Here is an 18312-nt window from a genome sequence, read left to right as displayed (position 1 = left end):
TATGTATGAATTCTGGTTGTGTTTACTGACCTTGAATCGATTTTATGTGGTACACGGCGCTCAAAAATCTGTCAAAAAAAATGTTTTAGTACGACTTTCGTAAGCTACGAAGGCGCACTGCTTGATGGCTTGTTGGGGCGTCACAGCTACTGTAGTCAGGAGCCTCGCATAGTAATACGTACTGTGCTTCAATGTGATATTACTGTATTGTGTGTCTACAAGGACCCCAAAATGGCACCTGTTAAGAGACATGCTTATGAAGCGGATTTCAAACTCAAGGCTATCAGTCACATAGTAGAACATGGGAATAGAGCAGCTGCAAAATCTATCTGTCTTTGTTATTATGCTCAGCTTCACTTTAGTTTACATTTTAACTGCACAATTGTGAGCTTTTTGTTATGCACGAAAACAATATTGTGTTATTTTTATTCATGGAGCGTTAGTATTTAATAAATGCTGATAATTTATTTCTGAGCAATTTTTTATGTACATCTACCCTGTATGTTAATAAAAGTGCCTGTGTGACATCTGCAACACATAACTTTGACCAATATCTCTCCTTTTTTACTTACTTTATGTGTTTAAAAAATATTGTCATATATACAGTATATATCATATATCTGCAAAGCTGTTCATAGGAACAACCTCCCTCCATGGTGGTCTAATCTTTATTCTGATGCTGAATTGATTGATTTATGAATTTACTGTAAAGATTTCATACATTTGTCTTATTGCAAGCAGAAGGCTGTCCTGGGATTGTTCCTGCTGCTCCACTTCATTTTCGAAAGACTCTAAATCAAACTCTTCCCATTATAAATTTTCTAATTTTAGGATGATGTTTTCATACACACCTCTACATCTACATCAAACCAGGCTTGTCACATCCAACCTGCTTTTAGTCTTATATATATATTTTAGTCTTATATCTTTGAGCAATTGTTCAACAGCAGATCTGCTACGCGTGTGCAGTCTGTGCTCAGACAGGTGACTGCTTGCACCTGTCTGAGGTAACACTGTCAAGCACCGTCATTATAGCAGTCTTGTACGATATATACAGTACATATATTATAGTGTTGGTCTATAAAATTTTTCTAGAACACAAACCTGTTTTTTGTTTGTTTATTTGTTTGTTTTTTACTACTCTAGTACATCAGTAAAGTGCAGGAGCCCATTTTTCCACATGGATAAAAGTCTAATACAATCCGAGAAAACAGCTTAGTCATGAATCATGCTATGTAATATCTGTGTTTGGCACTGCCATGTATTTTTAGACTCATATTTTTAATAACAAATACTTTAGGTTGTGTAGTAGGGAAAATACCGGGGCAAGAATGAAATGTACACAAAAAAGTGTGGCAATGAGCTCGCATGCATAAAAACTAAATAGCTAATATGATATTGTAGTCCATAAGTTGACCTCTGTGAAGCAAACATACAAAATGCTGTGTGCTATCTGTGAGGCTCATTTGCAATACATTAAAACCAAATCAAAACAAAGCTTTTGAGCAATGAAAGGTTCATTTTTAAAAAAATGTAGATTTAGATTTGAAAACAATTCTATGGGGTGACTGTTGCCAAGTCATTTTGATGTCATAAGCTTCCATTCCATAATGTCCCAGTTAGGTTTGATTTGGTGCTCAGAACACTTTAAGACAAACTGTATTGGATTGTAAGACAAACTTCAGACAAAAAAATAAGAAAAGCAGCCACAAAACTCAAGATGAGGGAAGAACAGCCTCCATACAAGTCGAGCTCGGTGTATAATGAACTCCGTTTTGAGGGAAACTTTTGTGATGCAATCATCAAAGTGGAGGATGTTGAATTTCCGGTTCACAAGATAATCCTGTGTAACTGCACCCCGTACTTCAGGTGAGTTGCTTACCTGATAATGGGGAGGAATGATTACCGATTTATGTAATTCATGGTCTTAGTCTGTGAAACAGTGCCAACAAAAAGGAATCATGGAGCTTTTGTGATAAAAAGACGGTCACAGTCAACTGACAGATATACCCAAAACATAACGCAAACATTTGCACTTGGTGATTGCATGAACTAAATTCAGACTGTGTTGAGCTGAAGTTTCATTTATGTGTTTTATTAAGTTACATTAATATCTTATCAAGTGTTATCCACACAGTAAAACACACCAGATTTACTAATACTAAAAAGGTTGAACGCTATTATGCAGTTATATGCTGTGCAAAAGTTTTGAGTTGCCTCTCATGTCGTTATGTTTTGCTTTGAATTAGATGATTTTTTAAAAAGTACACTTGAGCAAAAGTTGTCGAAAGATAAGACTTTTTGGACATTTTTTACCCTTTTCGGTCCAGTCCTTGTACCTGACCATTTTCAGAGGAATGCTTTTGTTTTTTTTTGTTTTTGTTCATTTGTTTATTTGTTTGTTAAGCCATTTAAGCTAGGAATGGTTATGGAAGGGAAACAGGGACTGTAATTGAGCAAAATGCACTGGAACTTCCATAAGGAAAGGAAACTGGCTGAGATATGCCAAATTACACAATAACTAGACTGAAGATCAGTGGAAGCAGGCCTTATGGAGTTGACTTATACATTTGTCATAGAGGTACAACACTGAGTGTCTAGAATCAGCTGTAAAACATGGTGGAGGCTCTGTCACTGCATTTTGTTTGGCAATAGCTTCATATACATACTGCCAGTGTAATAAATCCAACACTCAAGCTCACTAAACATGTACAAACTCTGTTTTGGAGTTATATCCTCTACGGCAATATGGACTAGACATGGAAAGACTATCACAATAATCACATAGTAACACATGCAATCAGGCGATCATTTCCATTCCAGTCAATTGATTTTATATATTTATCCTACTTGTGCTTGACATGGTTTATTATCTTGTTGCTGCCACACCTTTTAAAATTCTCTGCTCTGTGTCCATCTCTACCCTCAGAGCTCTCTTCAACTCTTGGAGCGACCCAGACAAACAGGTCTTCAACATACCTGGCTTGTCTCCTGAGATGATGGCACTCATCATTGACTTTGCATACACTGGCAGTGTTTCTGTAACGGAGGAAAACGCAGTGGAACTTCTCATGGCAGCTGATCAAGTCAATGTAATGGACATTGTAAAAATCTGCAGTGACTTCGTGGGGGAGCAACTCTGCGCAGAGAACTGTGTTGGCATTTGGCAGTTCACAAAAGTACACTTATCACCCGAACTACGTGCCAAGGCCTTCCACTACATCATCAGTAACTTTGAGCAGGTGGTTCTTCAGGAGGAGTTCCTGCAGCTAACTGTGGAGGAACTTGGTGATATTCTTGAAAGAGATGACCTCAATGTACAGTGTGAGAGCACTGCGTACGAAGCACTTATAAAGTGGATTAGCCATGTGCCTGCAGAACGGGAACAACACCTCATCGCTCTGTTGTCTAAGGTGTATAAACTTCCATTACTACATTTAGTTTCGACTTAAATCTTCAGCATTTAAGTCATAGATTGAGTCAATCCATCTGGATATAAGGATGCTTTAATAGCTCGAGATGTTGGTCTTTTCAGCTGTAGCCAAACCACATTTAAGCAATTCTCTTCAAGATCATTAAAACCGTATCAGAAAGCTTCACACATATTATAGAATAAATTGTATTTATTTAGTGTAGTTGCTAGGCCTATGACTAAAAACTGTCCGTAACAAGTACAACCATTCTCCCCTGTTTGTGTTCCTCAGCTTTATTTTAGTTTATGTCATTTGTTTTTTATATAAAGTTAAACTTAACACATTAGATTTAAAATTTATCTTCATCAGAACTGTACAAAGGACTTTTGTCTATGTTGACAAAAAGGCTAATGGTGTCTCACTTTGGCCTCCCTCTTGCTAGCAATAAGAAGATTAAACAACATTACGAGCATTATCCTAAAGAAGCTTGAGTTGACTAAAACTGATATAGTTCAAATTCAATGTTTCCATTGTCTAAGTCCTATTGTCTTCTGTCATGTCTCTGTAGGTCCGACTGGGACTGATGACTTTAGACTACCTAAGGGACAATGTGCGGCTCAATCAGTTGGTGCAGACCAGTTCTGACCGTCTGTCCATGATAAAGGCTGCCATTATATTACCACAAAATATGACCAACAGACCCTATGTGTTTCGCCTCTATCCCCATCTTGCTCGTCCCCGCCTGCCTCATTCCGTCCTGCTGGCCATTGGGGGATGGAGTGACCGTAATCCAACTAACGCCATCGAGGCCTATGATTACCGGGCTGAATGCTGGGTAAACGTAACAAACAACCTGGAGCATCCTCGTGCCTATCATGGAGCCGCCTTCCTCAACGGGTACGTCTACTCCATTGGTGGCTTCGACAGGGTGGAGCATTTCAACAGCGTCCGTAGGTTTGACCTGACCACTCGCACCTGGAATGAGGCGGCACCCATGTACTGCCGCCGCTGCTATGTGAGCGTGACTGTGTTGAACGGGTTCATCTATGCCATGGGAGGCTACGACGGGCATGTACGACTCAGCAGTGCAGAGCGCTATCAACCTGAAACCAACCAGTGGAGTCTTATTGCATCCATGCATGAACAGAGGAGCGATGCCAGCTGCACAACACTTCACAGCCGGGTGGGTAAAGTAAAAGAGCAGGAGAGAAATAGAGTAGGGTCTCAGGCACACAGGCCTAGAGACCTGTCAGCAACCTTTTGGTAACAACCAGTTGCTAGTGAAAAATATGTATTCCTCGGCTGGTTAGGGAGTGGTTGTATGAAAGACACTGACTTCTACAAATAGTTTGTGAGTGTTTGCAGACAAGTCAGAGTATTCCATGCAAACCTCTGGTGTGCTCAACAGTCTGCTAATGACCAAAGCAAACACAAGGAGGTTTGTGGTGCAACACCTTTCTTCAATTTCACACTAGTGACACCATCAACCTCCAGCTACCACTTGCCAACCAGTCAGGGGATACACATTTTTTACAGTGAAGCGAGGTGCAAGATACCTCTCAAACTGGTTTCTAAGCTAGAGTGATGAAGGCCTAAATTGAACAAAACCACACATTTAAAACTGCCTGTAAGCCCGTAATAGTGATGATAAGGAAAACAAAAGTCATTAAAAGAATTAGCTTTTTTTTATTTTTGAAAGGCAGGGACTAAATGTCTAAATGTCAGTCTGTATCAGAAGAATTTATAGTGTGCATTGTTATGTTGATCATGTAAAAGAAAAAGATTTTCAAAAAGCTTTTAAGTTCACAGAATATAATAGCATGCAACTTTAAAAGTTGAAAAATATACTAATATATACATATACATATATGTATATATATTATTTTAAAATGAAATTGAATTTTAATGAATTTCCTTCATATGGGTGGGTGTTAAAAAAGTATAATATTTCTTTATCCTTGAAACAATTATAATTGTATTTTTTTAGTTGGACTCTAAAGTACTGAATATCAGTTTTACTTCAAAAATGAGGTGGGAACATTTCCCTTACAGGCAACATTGTTTCCAAATGAAATCTAAGAAATGTAAAAATTACAGAATGTCCCTTTTTTTGTCTTCAGATTTACATTTGTGGTGGATTCAATGGGAACGAGTGTCTGCAGACAGCTGAATGTTACAACCCAGAGACCGACCAGTGGACGATGATCAGTCCCATGAACAGCCGCCGCAGAGGGATAGGTGTCATTGCATATGCGGATCATGTCTTTGCAGTAAGACCAGAAAGTAGTGCTGACATTTACGTAACATACAAGTCACATCTGTAATGTGCCTTGATCAGCAAGGCTGACAGTTTGGGTTAAAATTTTTTTTGCCAACTTTGTTTTGTATTTATCAATTATCAGATTCCTATCCTTCATGTATTTTTTTCATTTCACGATGTAAATGTGCCCCATTCACAAAATGTTGATGATTTCACTAATGATTTCACATCTCGCATGTGAAACCCACACAGCAAAATTGGTATGGCCCGGATCTGGCCCACACAATGTGCTTTCACATGGCCCACATACCGCAAAGAATGACGGCCCTTTAGTGGCCCAGATCTGGTTTGCCAGACGTGGCCCACACATGGGCCAGCACAAGGCCAGTTGTAGATACACTGCTGGCCCTTTGCTGGCCCAGAACAATTTCAGCTGATATGGCGCTTTTCTACTCTCTACTCTCCCGGATTACTCAAAGTGCTCTATACAACCTGCCACATTCGCCCAATCACACACTTTCTCTGAACTGAGTGGTTCCTAACTACATTCATACACATTCACACTCTTCACATGCAGACTGGAGGAGCCAGGGATCAAACCACTAACCTTCCGAGTCATAAAGACTTCCAAAACAGCCCACTTTTACTTTATTTTAATTTTTCTTTTTAACTCACAAGTCATTTTCACACAGCTGCTACATCCTGATCTTTTCTTGACATTCCCAAACAGAGGGACCTGGGAGAATTCAAATAGTGGAACATTAATGAGCCTTATTTTTTTAAACAAATTTGATGTGTAAACTCCATATAACGGCATGAGAGTATGTCGGGTAACTTTTCGCTTTATCCAGGTAAAACCCTAAACAAATCAGAGTAATTCCAGTAGTCAGACCACACCTAAAGCAGCATCTGATTGTGTCTGCTACATATTAAAGGCAACTTTGGACAGTATTGCAACTTAATTCTTACAGTCACTTTCTGAAGTATCTGTGCGAAAAACAGCTTAAGAAGTATAGCAGGTGCACTTTCTTACAAGGGTGCTGTGAAACTGGTTTCAACTACAGTCAGTCATTTCACCCATGCATTTACTGTTAGGTTGGTGGCTTCGATGGAAACAGACGTCTGCGCACTGCTGAGGCTTACAACCCACAAACCAATACGTGGAACCTCGTGTCCTCTATGTTGACCCGCCGCAGCAACTTTGGCATTGAGGTAATCAATAATCGCCTCTTTGCTGTCGGGGGCTTCAACGGCTTCACCACCACTTTCAACGTTGAGTACTACGACGCTTCAACCAACCGGTGGTTTAAAGCATGTGACATGGGCATTTTCCGCAGTGCCCTGAGCTGCTGTGTGGTGTCCGGACATCCCAACCTGTCTGATTACACCATTCCTCGTGACAGCCTGACATGTTTAAATGTGCCAGAAGAAGCAGCGGAGTCCACGTAACACCTTTAAAATGCAATACTGCCATGTGTCAACATCTGGGACTCCAACATGAAGGACTGAAATAAATCTTTAGAACATCAAACCGCTGGTGAACTGGACATTTTTTTGTAGATATTTCAAAAACTTTAAGTGTGTGCGTGAGGAGACCGTGCACTGCAGATACTGGGTTTCATCAAGAGAACACCATTGCAACAGTAACAAATGTAAAAGATTTTTTCATTCCCCGTAAGGTATGGCTGCTGAGTAGAACAGACATGCACAAAGGGTGACCAGATCACAATAAGTCACATGTGGGACTTTTCCAAGTCTTCCTAGGTAAACACAACAAGAATAAAGGGAAGCTTTTACTCTCCCTTGTTAATTCAGCTGGGGTTCTGTCTAGTAACAGACTTTACACTTGAGTAGGAATGTATCCACGGGTCTTTTTTGAGCAATTTCTGACAATTTATGAATCTTTAACAAATATTACACACATATACTGTGTTGCTTAACACCATCTTTTCTCTTGTGTGAAACAGAAAAATAACTGTATTTCTCAGTGTGTATTTAATGTGCTTTGTGGTATTTTCCACTACATTACATAGAATTATATATTTGTTTATGATAAAAAAGCATGACCTTCATATTTATTAAGGAAAATCCGGTCTTTATGTGTTCAGGGAGGTTGCTGTGATCTGCTCTCAGATCCGCTATCCACTGAGCATTGCTGTTATGGGTTGCGTCCTTCTCCCACATGCTCTTCCAGTATTGCTCCGTCTCCAGCCTTGGTGGTGCTGTTCTCATATTGTTCCCCTGACACTGAGAGTACACCTTGGATTGTTCTGTGGACAACAGCTGGTTTATTCTCCTGCCTTCGATCTCTCTGGTGTACCTCTTCAAGCGACTGGCCAAGGCTTTGAGTTGTTGCTTGGCAGTTTCCAAGACCTCAGGTATGGACGGCTTGCTGCACTTCTTAGGCACCTTCTTTGTCACTGTGATGGCATCAGCCACACATGGGTAAATCAGTCCATTTTTTCACTTTCTTAGTTTGCTTTGCAGTTTTCTTCATTAATATAATTCATTAATGATTTGGTTAAACCTAACACTGGTATTATGAGGCGCGCACATAGTAACATTGTGTGGTTTTTCTAAAATGTTTTGTTATATTAATTATGTTTCTCTTTCTTTGAGTTACCTGGGTTTGGGCTGTGGCTGTTTCCTGTCTGGGCAAATGGCGTGGCTGTGAACTCTGAGAACAAAATGCCTGCTCAGCAGGACCAACCATGGGCTTACCAGGAGCAGGGGTGTTTTAGGTTTAGTTAGGTTATTCTGTGCTTAGTTAATATTAGTGTGTGTTTTTGTTTTCCCCCTATTGTGTGTAAATGGTTTGGCCAAATCATTATAAAAGCTACCCTCATGTGTCTTTGTAATTCGGTCAGTTTGTGAGTTAAGTTGTGTCTCACTTTGTTTGTTTAAGTTTCTGGAAATGACTTTTCGTAGAGTTATATTTAGTTGACCTCTTTTATGGGCCTGCTAATTATGATTTTGAATTTTGTCATTTTTGAACTTTTTGAGGGTTAAAATAAAGAAAACCCTTTTTGAAGATATTTTTTGCCTGTGTCCTCTATGCTTTGGCTGCTTGGTCCCTCACAGTCATATCATTCTGCAGCTCAGATAGTTGGCTAACCTCTCTCCGTGCTACCTTGAGGGTACTGCTCCTTGCGGCTATTCAACTTGTAGCCAAGCATCTCACTGATCACTGCTGCCGTGTTGTAGATCAGCTTGTTAGTCTCGGAAATGGTGGTGGTATCGTCTATAGTGCTGTATTCACATGTTCTAGTAGATCCTCTGAGGGTACTTCACGTACATGTTCATTAGTCGTTAATAAATAGTGACACGTTTTACACTTTACAATAAGGCTCCCATTGATAGTTGCAGATATTTATAATGCGCTGATAAAATACAATATTATATGTTTAAAATATATCTTTACAAATGCCTATTGTGCTTACAAGGTAGTAACTTAGTCTGAAATGTTTAATATAGCAACTCTAGATGAAATATATAAGTGAATAGATCTCTATTTGGCAATAAACTGGTCAGGTTTTTCCTCTTTCTTCTCTCTTTCTTTAATGCGTAACATTTATTAATGGTTTATAAAGTGTTTGAAGCTTAATTAATAACATAGCTATAAACGATTTATTAGCCATCTATAAGGGGAGTCTTATATCCCCCTGTCCCACATTTGGGACAGGGGGAAAAAGCATAAATGCTGTGCAGTCCCCCTACCTGCACAACATGAAGGTTGAAGCAACACCAATAACACAGCACCTTATTGCAGTAAACCAACGTGTAGACAGTGATTTGCAAAGCTGTTCATAGGAACAACCTCCCTCCATGGTGGTCTAATCTTTATTCTGATGCTGAATTGACTGATTTATGAATTTACTGTAAACATTTCTTACATTTTTCTTATTGCAAGCAGAAGGCTGTCCTGGGATTGTTCCTGCTGCTCCACTTTATTTTACAAAGACTCTAAATCAAACTCTTTCCATTATAATTTTCTAATTTTGGGATGATGTTTTCATACACACCTCTACATCTACATCAAACCAGGCTTGTCACATCCAACCTGCTTTTAGTCTTATATATATATTTTAGTCTTATATCTTTGAGCAATTGTTCAACAGCAGATCTGCTACGCGTGTGCAGTCTGTGCTCAGGCAGGTGACTGCTTGCAACTGTCTGAGGTAACACTGTCAAGCACCGTCATTATAGCAGTCTTGTACGATATATACAGTACATATATTATAGTGTTGGTCTATAAAATTTTTCTAGAACACAAACCTGTGTTTTGTTTGTTTATTTGTTTGTTTTTTACTACTCTAGTACATCAGTAAAGTGCAGGAGCCCATTTTTCCTCCTGGATAAAAGTCTAATACAATCCGAGAAAACAGCTTAGCCATGAATCATGCTATGTAATATCTGTGTTTGGCACTGCCATGTAGTTTTAGACTCATATTTTTAATAACAAATAATTTAGGTTGTGTAGTAGGGAAAGTACCGGGGCAATAATAAAATGTACACAAAAAAGTGTGGCAATGAGCTTGCATGCATAAAAGCTAAATATGAGCTAAATATGATATTATAGTCCATAAGTTGACCTCTGTGAAGCAAACATACAAAATGCTGTGTGCTATCTGTGAGGCTCATTTGCAATACATTAAAACCAAATCAAAACAAAGCTTTTGAGCAATGAAAGGTTCATTTTTAAAAAAATGTAGATTTAGATTTGAAAACAATTCTATGGGGTGACTGTTGCCAAGTCATTTTGATGTCATAAGCTTCCATTCCATAATGTCCCAGTTAGGTTTGATTTGGTGCTCAGAACACTTTAAGACAAACTGTATTGGATTGTAAGACAAACTTCAGACAAAAAAATAAGAAAAGCAGCCACAAAACTCAAGATGAGGGAAGAACAGCCTCCATACACGTCGAGCTCGGTGTATAACGAACTCCGTTTTGAGGGAAAATTTTGTGATGCAATCATCAAAGTGGAGGATGTTGAATTTCCGGTCCACAAGATAATCCTGTGTAACTGCACCCCGTACTTCAGGTGAGTTGCTTACCTGATAATGGGGAGGAATGATTACCGATTTATACCCCAGGAAAATGTAATTCATGGTCTTAGTCTGTGAAACAGTGCCAACAAAAAGGAATCATGGAGCTTTTGTGATAAAAAGACGGTCACAGTCAACTGACAGATATACCCAAAACATAACGCAAACATTTGCCAGCAGTGCAGATTTCATTTTTACCTTCACACAGCTCCAGATTCCAGCTCAGTAAATGTGCCATTTAAAAGAGACTGTGAAGCACTTGGTGATTGCATGAACTAAATTCAGACTGTGTTGAGCTGAAGTTTCATTTATGTGTTTTATTAAGTTACATTAATATCTTATCAAGTGTTATCCACACAGTAAAACACACCAGATTTACTAATACTAAAAAGGTTGAACGCTATTATGCAGTTATATGCTGTGCAAAAGTTTTGAGTTGCCTCTCATGTCGTTATGTTTTGCTTTGAATTAGATGATTTTTTAAAAAGTACACTTGAGCAAAAGTTGTCGAAAGATAAGACTTTTTGGACATTTTTTACCCTTTTCGGTCCAGTCCTTGTACCTGACCATTTTCAGAGGAATGCTTTTGTTTTGTTTTGTTTTTGTTCATTTGTTTATTTGTTTGTTAAGCCATTTAAGCTAGGAATGGTTATGGAAGGGAAACGGGGACTGTAATTGAGCAAAATGCACTGGAACTTCCATAAGGAAAGGAAACTGGCTGAGATATGCCAAATTACACGATAACTAGACTGAAGATCAGTGGAAGCAGGCCTTATGGAGTTGACTTAAACATTTGTCATAGAGGTACAACATTGAGTGTCTAGAATCAGCTGTAAAACATGGTGGAGGCTCTGTCACTGCATTTTGTTTGGCAATAGCTTCATATACATACTGCCAGTGTAATAAATCCAACACTCAAGCTCACTAAACATGTACAAACTCTGTTTTGGAGTTATATCCTCTACAGCAATATGGACTAGACATGAAAAGGCTATCACAATAATCACATAGTAACACATGCAATCAGGTGATCATTTCCATTCCAGTCAATTGATTTTATATATTTATCCTACTTGTGCTTGACATGGTTTATTATCTTGTTGCTTCCACACCTTTTAAAATTCTCTGCTCTGTGTCCATCTCTACCCTCAGAGCTCTCTTCAACTCTTGGAGCGACCCAGACAAACAGGTCTTCAACATACCTGGCTTGTCTCCTGAGATGATGGCACTCATCATTGACTTTGCATACACTGGCAGTGTTTCTGTAACGGAGGAAAACGCAGTGGAACTTCTCATGGCAGCTGATCAACTCAATGTAATGGACATTGTAAAAATCTGCAGTGACTTCCTGGGGGAGCAACTCTGCGCAGAGAACTGTGTTGGCATTTGGCAGTTCACAAAAGTACACTTATCACCCGAACTACGTGCCAAGGCCTTCCACTACATCATCAGTAACTTTGAGCAGGTGGTTCTTCAGGAGGAGTTCCTGCAGCTAACTGTGGAGGAACTTGGTGATATTCTTGAAAGAGATGACCTCAATGTACAGTGTGAGAGCACTGCGTACGAAGCACTTATAAAGTGGATTAGCCATGTGCCTGCAGAACGGGAACAACACCTCATCGCTCTGTTGTCTAAGGTGTATAAACTTCCACTACTACATTTAGTTTCGACTTAAATCTTCAGCATTTAAGTCATAGATTGAGTCAATCCATCTGGGTATAAGGATGTTTTAATATCTCCAGCTGTTGCTCTTTTCAGCTGTAGCCAAACCACATTTAAGCAATTCTCTTCAAGATCATTAAAACCGTATCAGAAAGCTTCACACATATTATAGAATAAATTGTATTTATTTAGTGTAGTTGCTAGGCCTATGACTAAAAACTGTCCGTAACAAGTACAACCATTCTCCCCTGTTTGTGTTCCGCAGCTTTATTTTAGTTTATGTCATTTGTTTTTTATATAAAGTTAAACTTAACACATTAGATTTAAAATTTATCTTCATCAGAACTGTACAAAGGACTTTTGTCTATGTTGACAAAAAGGCTAATGGTGTCTCACTTTGGTCTCCCTCTTGCTAGCAATAAGAAGATTAAACAACATTACGAGCATTATCCTAAAGAAGCTTGAGTTTACTAAAACTGATATAGTTCAAATTCAATGTTTCCATTGTCTAAGTCCTATTGTCTTCTGTCATGCCTCTGTAGGTCCGACTGGGACTGGTGACTTTAGACTACCTAAGGGACAATGTGCGGCTCAATCAGTTGGTGCGGACCAGTTCTGACCGTCTGTCCATGATAAAGGCTGCCATTATATTACCACAAAATATGACCAACAGACCCTATGTGTTTCGCCTCTATCCCCATCTTGCTCGTCCCCGCCTGCCTCATTCCGTCCTGCTGGCCATTGGGGGATGGAGTGACCGTAATCCAACTAACGCCATCGAGGCCTATGATTACCGGGCTGAATGCTGGGTAAACGTAACAAACAACCTGGAGCATCCTCGTGCCTATCATGGAGCCGCCTTCCTCAACGGGTACGTCTACTCCATTGGTGGCTTCGACAGGGTGGAGCATTTCAACAGCGTCCGTAGGTTTGACCTGACCACTCGCACCTGGAATGAGGCGGCACCCATGTACTGCCGCCGCTGCTATGTGAGCGTGACTGTGTTGAACGGGTTCATCTATGCCATGGGAGGCTACGACGGGCATGTACGACTCAGCAGTGCAGAGCGCTATCAACCTGAAACCAACCAGTGGAGTCTTATTGCATCCATGCATGAACAGAGGAGCGATGCCAGCTGCACAACACTTCACAGCCGGGTGGGTAAAGTAAAAGAGCAGGAGAGAAATAGAGTAGGGTCTCAGGCACACAGGCCTAGAGACCTGTCAGCAACCTTTTGGTAACAACCAGTTGCTAGTGAAAAATATGTATTCCTCGGCTGGTTAGGGAGTGGTTGTATGAAAGACACTGACTTCTACAAATAGTTTGTGAGTGTTTGCAGACAAGTCAGAGTATTCCATGCAAACCTCTGGTGTGCTCAACAGTCTGCTAATGACCAAAGCAAACACAAGGAGGTTTGTGGTGCAACACCTTTCTTCAATTTCACACTAGTGACACCATCAACCTCCAGCTACCACTTGCCAACCAGTCAGGGGATACACATTTTTTACAGTGAAGCGAGGTGCAAGATACCTCACAAACTGGTTTCTAAGCTAGAGTGACGAAGGCCTAAATTGAACAAAACCACACATTTAAAACTGCCTGTATGCCCGTAATAGTGATGATAAGGAAAACAAAAGTCATTAAAAGAATTAGCTTTTTTTATTTTTGAAAGGCAGGGACTAAATGTCTAAATGTCAGTCTGTATCAGAAGAATTTATAGTGTTCATTGTTATGTTGATCATGTAAAAGAAAAAGATTTTCAAAAAGCTTTTAAGTTCACAGAATATAATAGCATGCAACTTTAAAAGTTGAAAAATATACTAATATATACATATACATATATGTATATATATTATTTTAAAATGAAATTGAATTTTAATGAATTTCCTTCATGTGGGTGGGTGTTAAAAAAGTATAATATTTCTTTATCCTTGAAACAATTATAATTGTATTTTTTTAGTTGGACTCTAAAGTACTGAATATCAGTTTTACTTCAAAAATGAGGTGGGAACATTTCCCTTACAGGCAACATTGTTTCCAAATGAAATCTAAGAAATGTAAAAATTACAGAATGTCCCTTTTTTTGTCTTCAGATTTACATTTGTGGTGGATTCAATGGGAACGAGTGTCTGCAGACAGCTGAATGTTACAACCCAGAGACCGACCAGTGGACGATGATCAGTCCCATGAACAGCCGCCGCAGAGGGATAGGTGTCATTGCATATGCGGATCATGTCTTTGCAGTAAGACCAGAAAGTAGTGCTGACATTTACGTAACATACAAGTCACATCTGTAATGTGCCTTGATCAGCAAGGCTGACAGTTTGGGTTAAAATTTTTTTTGCCAACTTTGTTTTGTATTTATCAATTATCAGATTCCTATCCTTCATGTATTTTTTTCATTTCACGATGTAAATGTGCCCCATTCCCAAAATGTTGATGATTTCACTAATGACTTCACATCTCGCATGTGAAACCCACACAGCAAAATTGGTATGGCCCGGATCTGGCCCACACAATGTGCTTTCACATGGCCCACATACCGTAAAGAATGACGGCCCTTTAGTGGCCCAGATCTGGTTTGCCAGACGTGGCCCACACATGGGCCAGCACAAGGCCAGTTGTAGATACACTGCTGGCCCTTTGCTGGCCCAGAACAATTTCAGCTGATATGGCGCTTTTCTACTCTCTACTCTCCCGGATTACTCAAAGTGCTCTATACAACCTGCCACATTCGCCCAATCACACACTTTCTCTGAACTGAGTGGTTCCTAACTACATTCATACACATTCACACTCTTCACATGCAGACTGGAGGAGCCAGGGATCAAACCACTAACCTTCCGAGTCATAAAGACTTCCAAAACAGCCCACTTTTACTTTATTTTAATTTTTCTTTTTAACTCACATGTCATTTTCACACAGCCGCTACATCCTGATCTTTTCTTGACATTCCCAAACAGAGGGACCTGGGAGAATTCAAATAGTGGAACATTAATGAGACTTATTTTTTTTAAACAAATTTGATGTGTAAACTCCATATAACGGCATGAGAGTATGTCGGGTAACTTTTCGCTTTATCCAGGTAAAACCCTAAACAAATCAGAGTAATTCCAGTAGTCAGACCACACCTAAAGCAGCATCTGATTGTGTCTGCATTTACTTTTAGGTTGGTGGCTTCGATGGAAACAGACGTCTGCGCACCGCTGAGGCTTACAACCCGCAAACCAATACCTGGAACCTCGTGTCCTCTATGTTGACCCGCCGCAGCAACTTTGGCATTGAGGTAATCAATAATCGCCTCTTTGCTGTCGGGGGCTTCAACGGCTTCACCACCACTTTCAACGTTGAGTACTACGACGCTTCAACCAACCGGTGGTTTAAAGCATGTGACATGGGGATTTTCCGCAGTGCCCTGAGCTGCTGTGTGGTGTCCGGACATCCCAACCTGTCTGATTACACCATTCCTCGTGACAGCCTGACATGTTTAAATGTGCCAGAAGAAGCAGCGGAGTCCACGTAACGCCTTTAAAATGCAATACTGCCATGTGTCAACATCTGGGACTCCAACATGAAGGACTGAAATAAATCTTTAGAACATCAAACCGCTGGTGAACTGGACATTTTTTTGTAGATATTTCAAAAACTTTAAGTGTGTGTGTGAGGAGACCGTGCACTGCAGATACTGGGTTTCATCAAGAGAACGCCATTGCAACAGTAACAAATTTAAAAGAATTTTTCATTCCCTGTAAGGTATGGCTGCTGAGTAGAACAGACATGCACAAAGGGTGACCAGATCACAATAAGTCACATGTGGGACTTTTCCAAGTCTTCCTAGGTAAACACAACAAGAATAAAGGGAAGCTTTTACTCTCCCTTGTTAATTCAGCTGGGGTTCTGTCTAGTAACAGACTTTACACTTGAGTAGGAATGTATCCACAGGTCATTTTTGAGCAATTTCTGACAATTTATGAATCTTTAACAAATATTACACACATATACTGTGTTGCTTAACACCATCTTTTCTCTTGTGTGAAACAGAAAAATAACTCTATTTCTCAGTGTGTATTTAATGTGCTTTGTGGTATTTTCCACTACATTACATAGAATTATATATTTGTTTATGATAAAAAAGCATGACCTTCATATTTACTAAGGAAAATCGGGTCTTTATGTGTTCAGGGAGGTTGCTGTGATGTGCTCTCAGATCCGCTATCCACTGAGCATTGCTGTTATGGGTTGCGTCCTTCTCCCACATGCTCTTCCAGTATTGCTCCGTCTCCAGCCTTGGTGGTGCTGTTCTCATATTGTTCCCCTGACACTGAGAGTACACCTTGGATTGTTCTGTGGAGAACAGCTGGTTTATTCTCCTGCCTTCGATCTCTCTGGTGTACCTCTTCAAGCGACTGGCCAAGGCTTTGAGTTGTTGCTTGGCAGTTTCCAAGACCTCAGGTATGGACGGCTTGCTGTACTTCTTAGGCATCTTCTTTGTCACTGTGATGGCATCAGCCACACATGGGTAAATCAGTCCATTTTTTCACTTTCTTAGTTTGCTTTGCAGTTTTCTTCATTAATATAATTCATTAATCATTTGGGTAAACCTAACACTGGTATTATGAGGCGCGCACATAGTAACATTGTGTGGTTTTTCTAAAATGTTTTGTTATATTAATTATGTTTCTCTTTCTTTGAGTTACCTGGGTTTGGGTGGCGGCTGTTTCCTGTCTGGGCAAATGGCGTGGCTGTGAACTCTGGGAACAAAATGCCTGCTCAGCAGGACCAACCATGGGCTTACCAGGAGCAGGGGTGTTTTAGGTTTAGTTAGGTTATTCTGTGCTTAGTTAATATTAGTCTGTGTTTTTGTTTCCCCCCTATTGTGTGTAAATGGTTTGGCCAAATCATTATAAAAGCTACCCTCATGTGTCTTTGTAATTCGGTCAGTTTGTGAGTTAAGTTGTGTCTCACTTTGTTTGTTTAAGTTTCTGGAAATTACTTTTCGTAGAGTTATATTTAGTTGACCTCTTTTATGGGCCTGCTAATTATGATTATGAATTTTGTCATTTTTGAACTTTTTGAGGGTTAAAATAAAGAAAACCCTTTTTGAAGATATTTTTTGCCTGTGTCCTCTATGCTTTGGCTGCTTGGTCCCTCACAGTCACATCATTCTGCAGCTCAGATAGTTGGCTAACCTCTCTCCGTGCTACCTTGAGGGTACTGCTCCTTGCGGCTATTCAACTTGTAGCCAAGCATCTCACTGATCACTGCTACCATGTTGTAGATCAGCTTGTTAGTCTCGGAAATGGTGGCGGTTTCGTCTATAGTGCTGCATTCACATGTTCTAGTAGATCCTCTGAGGGTACTTCACGTACATGTTCATTAGTCGTTAATAAATAGTGACACGTTTTACACTTTACAATAAGGCTCCCATTGATAGTTGCAGATATTTATAATGCGCTGATAAAATACAATATTATATGTTTAAAATATATCTTTACAAATGCCTATTGTGCTTACAAGGTAGTAACTTAGTCTGAAATGTTTAATATAGCAACTCTAGATGAAATATATAAGTGAATAGATCTCTATTTGGCAATAAACTGGTCAGGTTTTTCCTCTTTCTTCTCTCTTTCTTTAATGCGTAACATTTATTAATGGTTTATAAAGTGTTTGAAGCTTAATTAATAACATAGCTATAAACGATTTATTAGCCATCTATAAGGGGAGTCTTATATCCCCCTATCCCACATTTGGGACAGGGGGAAAAAGCATAAAATGCTGTGCAGTCCCCCTACCTGCACAACATGAAGGTTGAAGCAACACCAATAACACAGCACTTTATTGCAGTAAACCAACGTGTAGAGAGTGATTTGCAAAGCTGTTCATAGGAACAACCTCCCTCCATGGTGGTCTAATCTTTATTCTGATGCTG

General features: G+C 39.7%; 2 protein-coding genes across 2 annotated transcripts; both read left to right on the top strand.

Moving 5' to 3' along the window:
• Positions 1 to 1619: 1619 nt before the first annotated feature.
• LOC120716746 (kelch-like protein 10) lies at positions 1620 to 7223 on the top strand. Its single transcript, XM_040004347.1, has 5 exons — positions 1620 to 1869; positions 2930 to 3413; positions 3982 to 4596; positions 5534 to 5683; positions 6769 to 7223. The coding sequence occupies exons 1-5, from the start codon at positions 1721 to 1723 to the stop codon at positions 7120 to 7122; spliced, it is 1752 nt and encodes a 583-aa protein (XP_039860281.1). The 5' UTR covers positions 1620 to 1720; the 3' UTR covers positions 7123 to 7223.
• Positions 7224 to 10482: 3259 nt separating this feature from the next.
• LOC120716756 (kelch-like protein 10) lies at positions 10483 to 15924 on the top strand. The gene is made up of 5 exons (XM_040004361.1): positions 10483 to 10717; positions 11874 to 12357; positions 12926 to 13540; positions 14477 to 14626; positions 15553 to 15924. Exons 1-5 carry the CDS (start codon positions 10569 to 10571, stop codon positions 15904 to 15906), a joined length of 1752 nt encoding a protein of 583 aa, XP_039860295.1. The 5' UTR covers positions 10483 to 10568; the 3' UTR covers positions 15907 to 15924.
• Positions 15925 to 18312: the final 2388 nt, after the last annotated feature.

Source organism: Simochromis diagramma, unplaced genomic scaffold (assembly GCF_900408965.1).
Source record: "Simochromis diagramma unplaced genomic scaffold, fSimDia1.1 OVJJ01000487.1, whole genome shotgun sequence".
Lineage (NCBI taxonomy): Eukaryota > Metazoa > Chordata > Actinopteri > Cichliformes > Cichlidae > Simochromis > Simochromis diagramma.
This window is presented reverse-complemented; position numbering and strand designations above follow the sequence as displayed.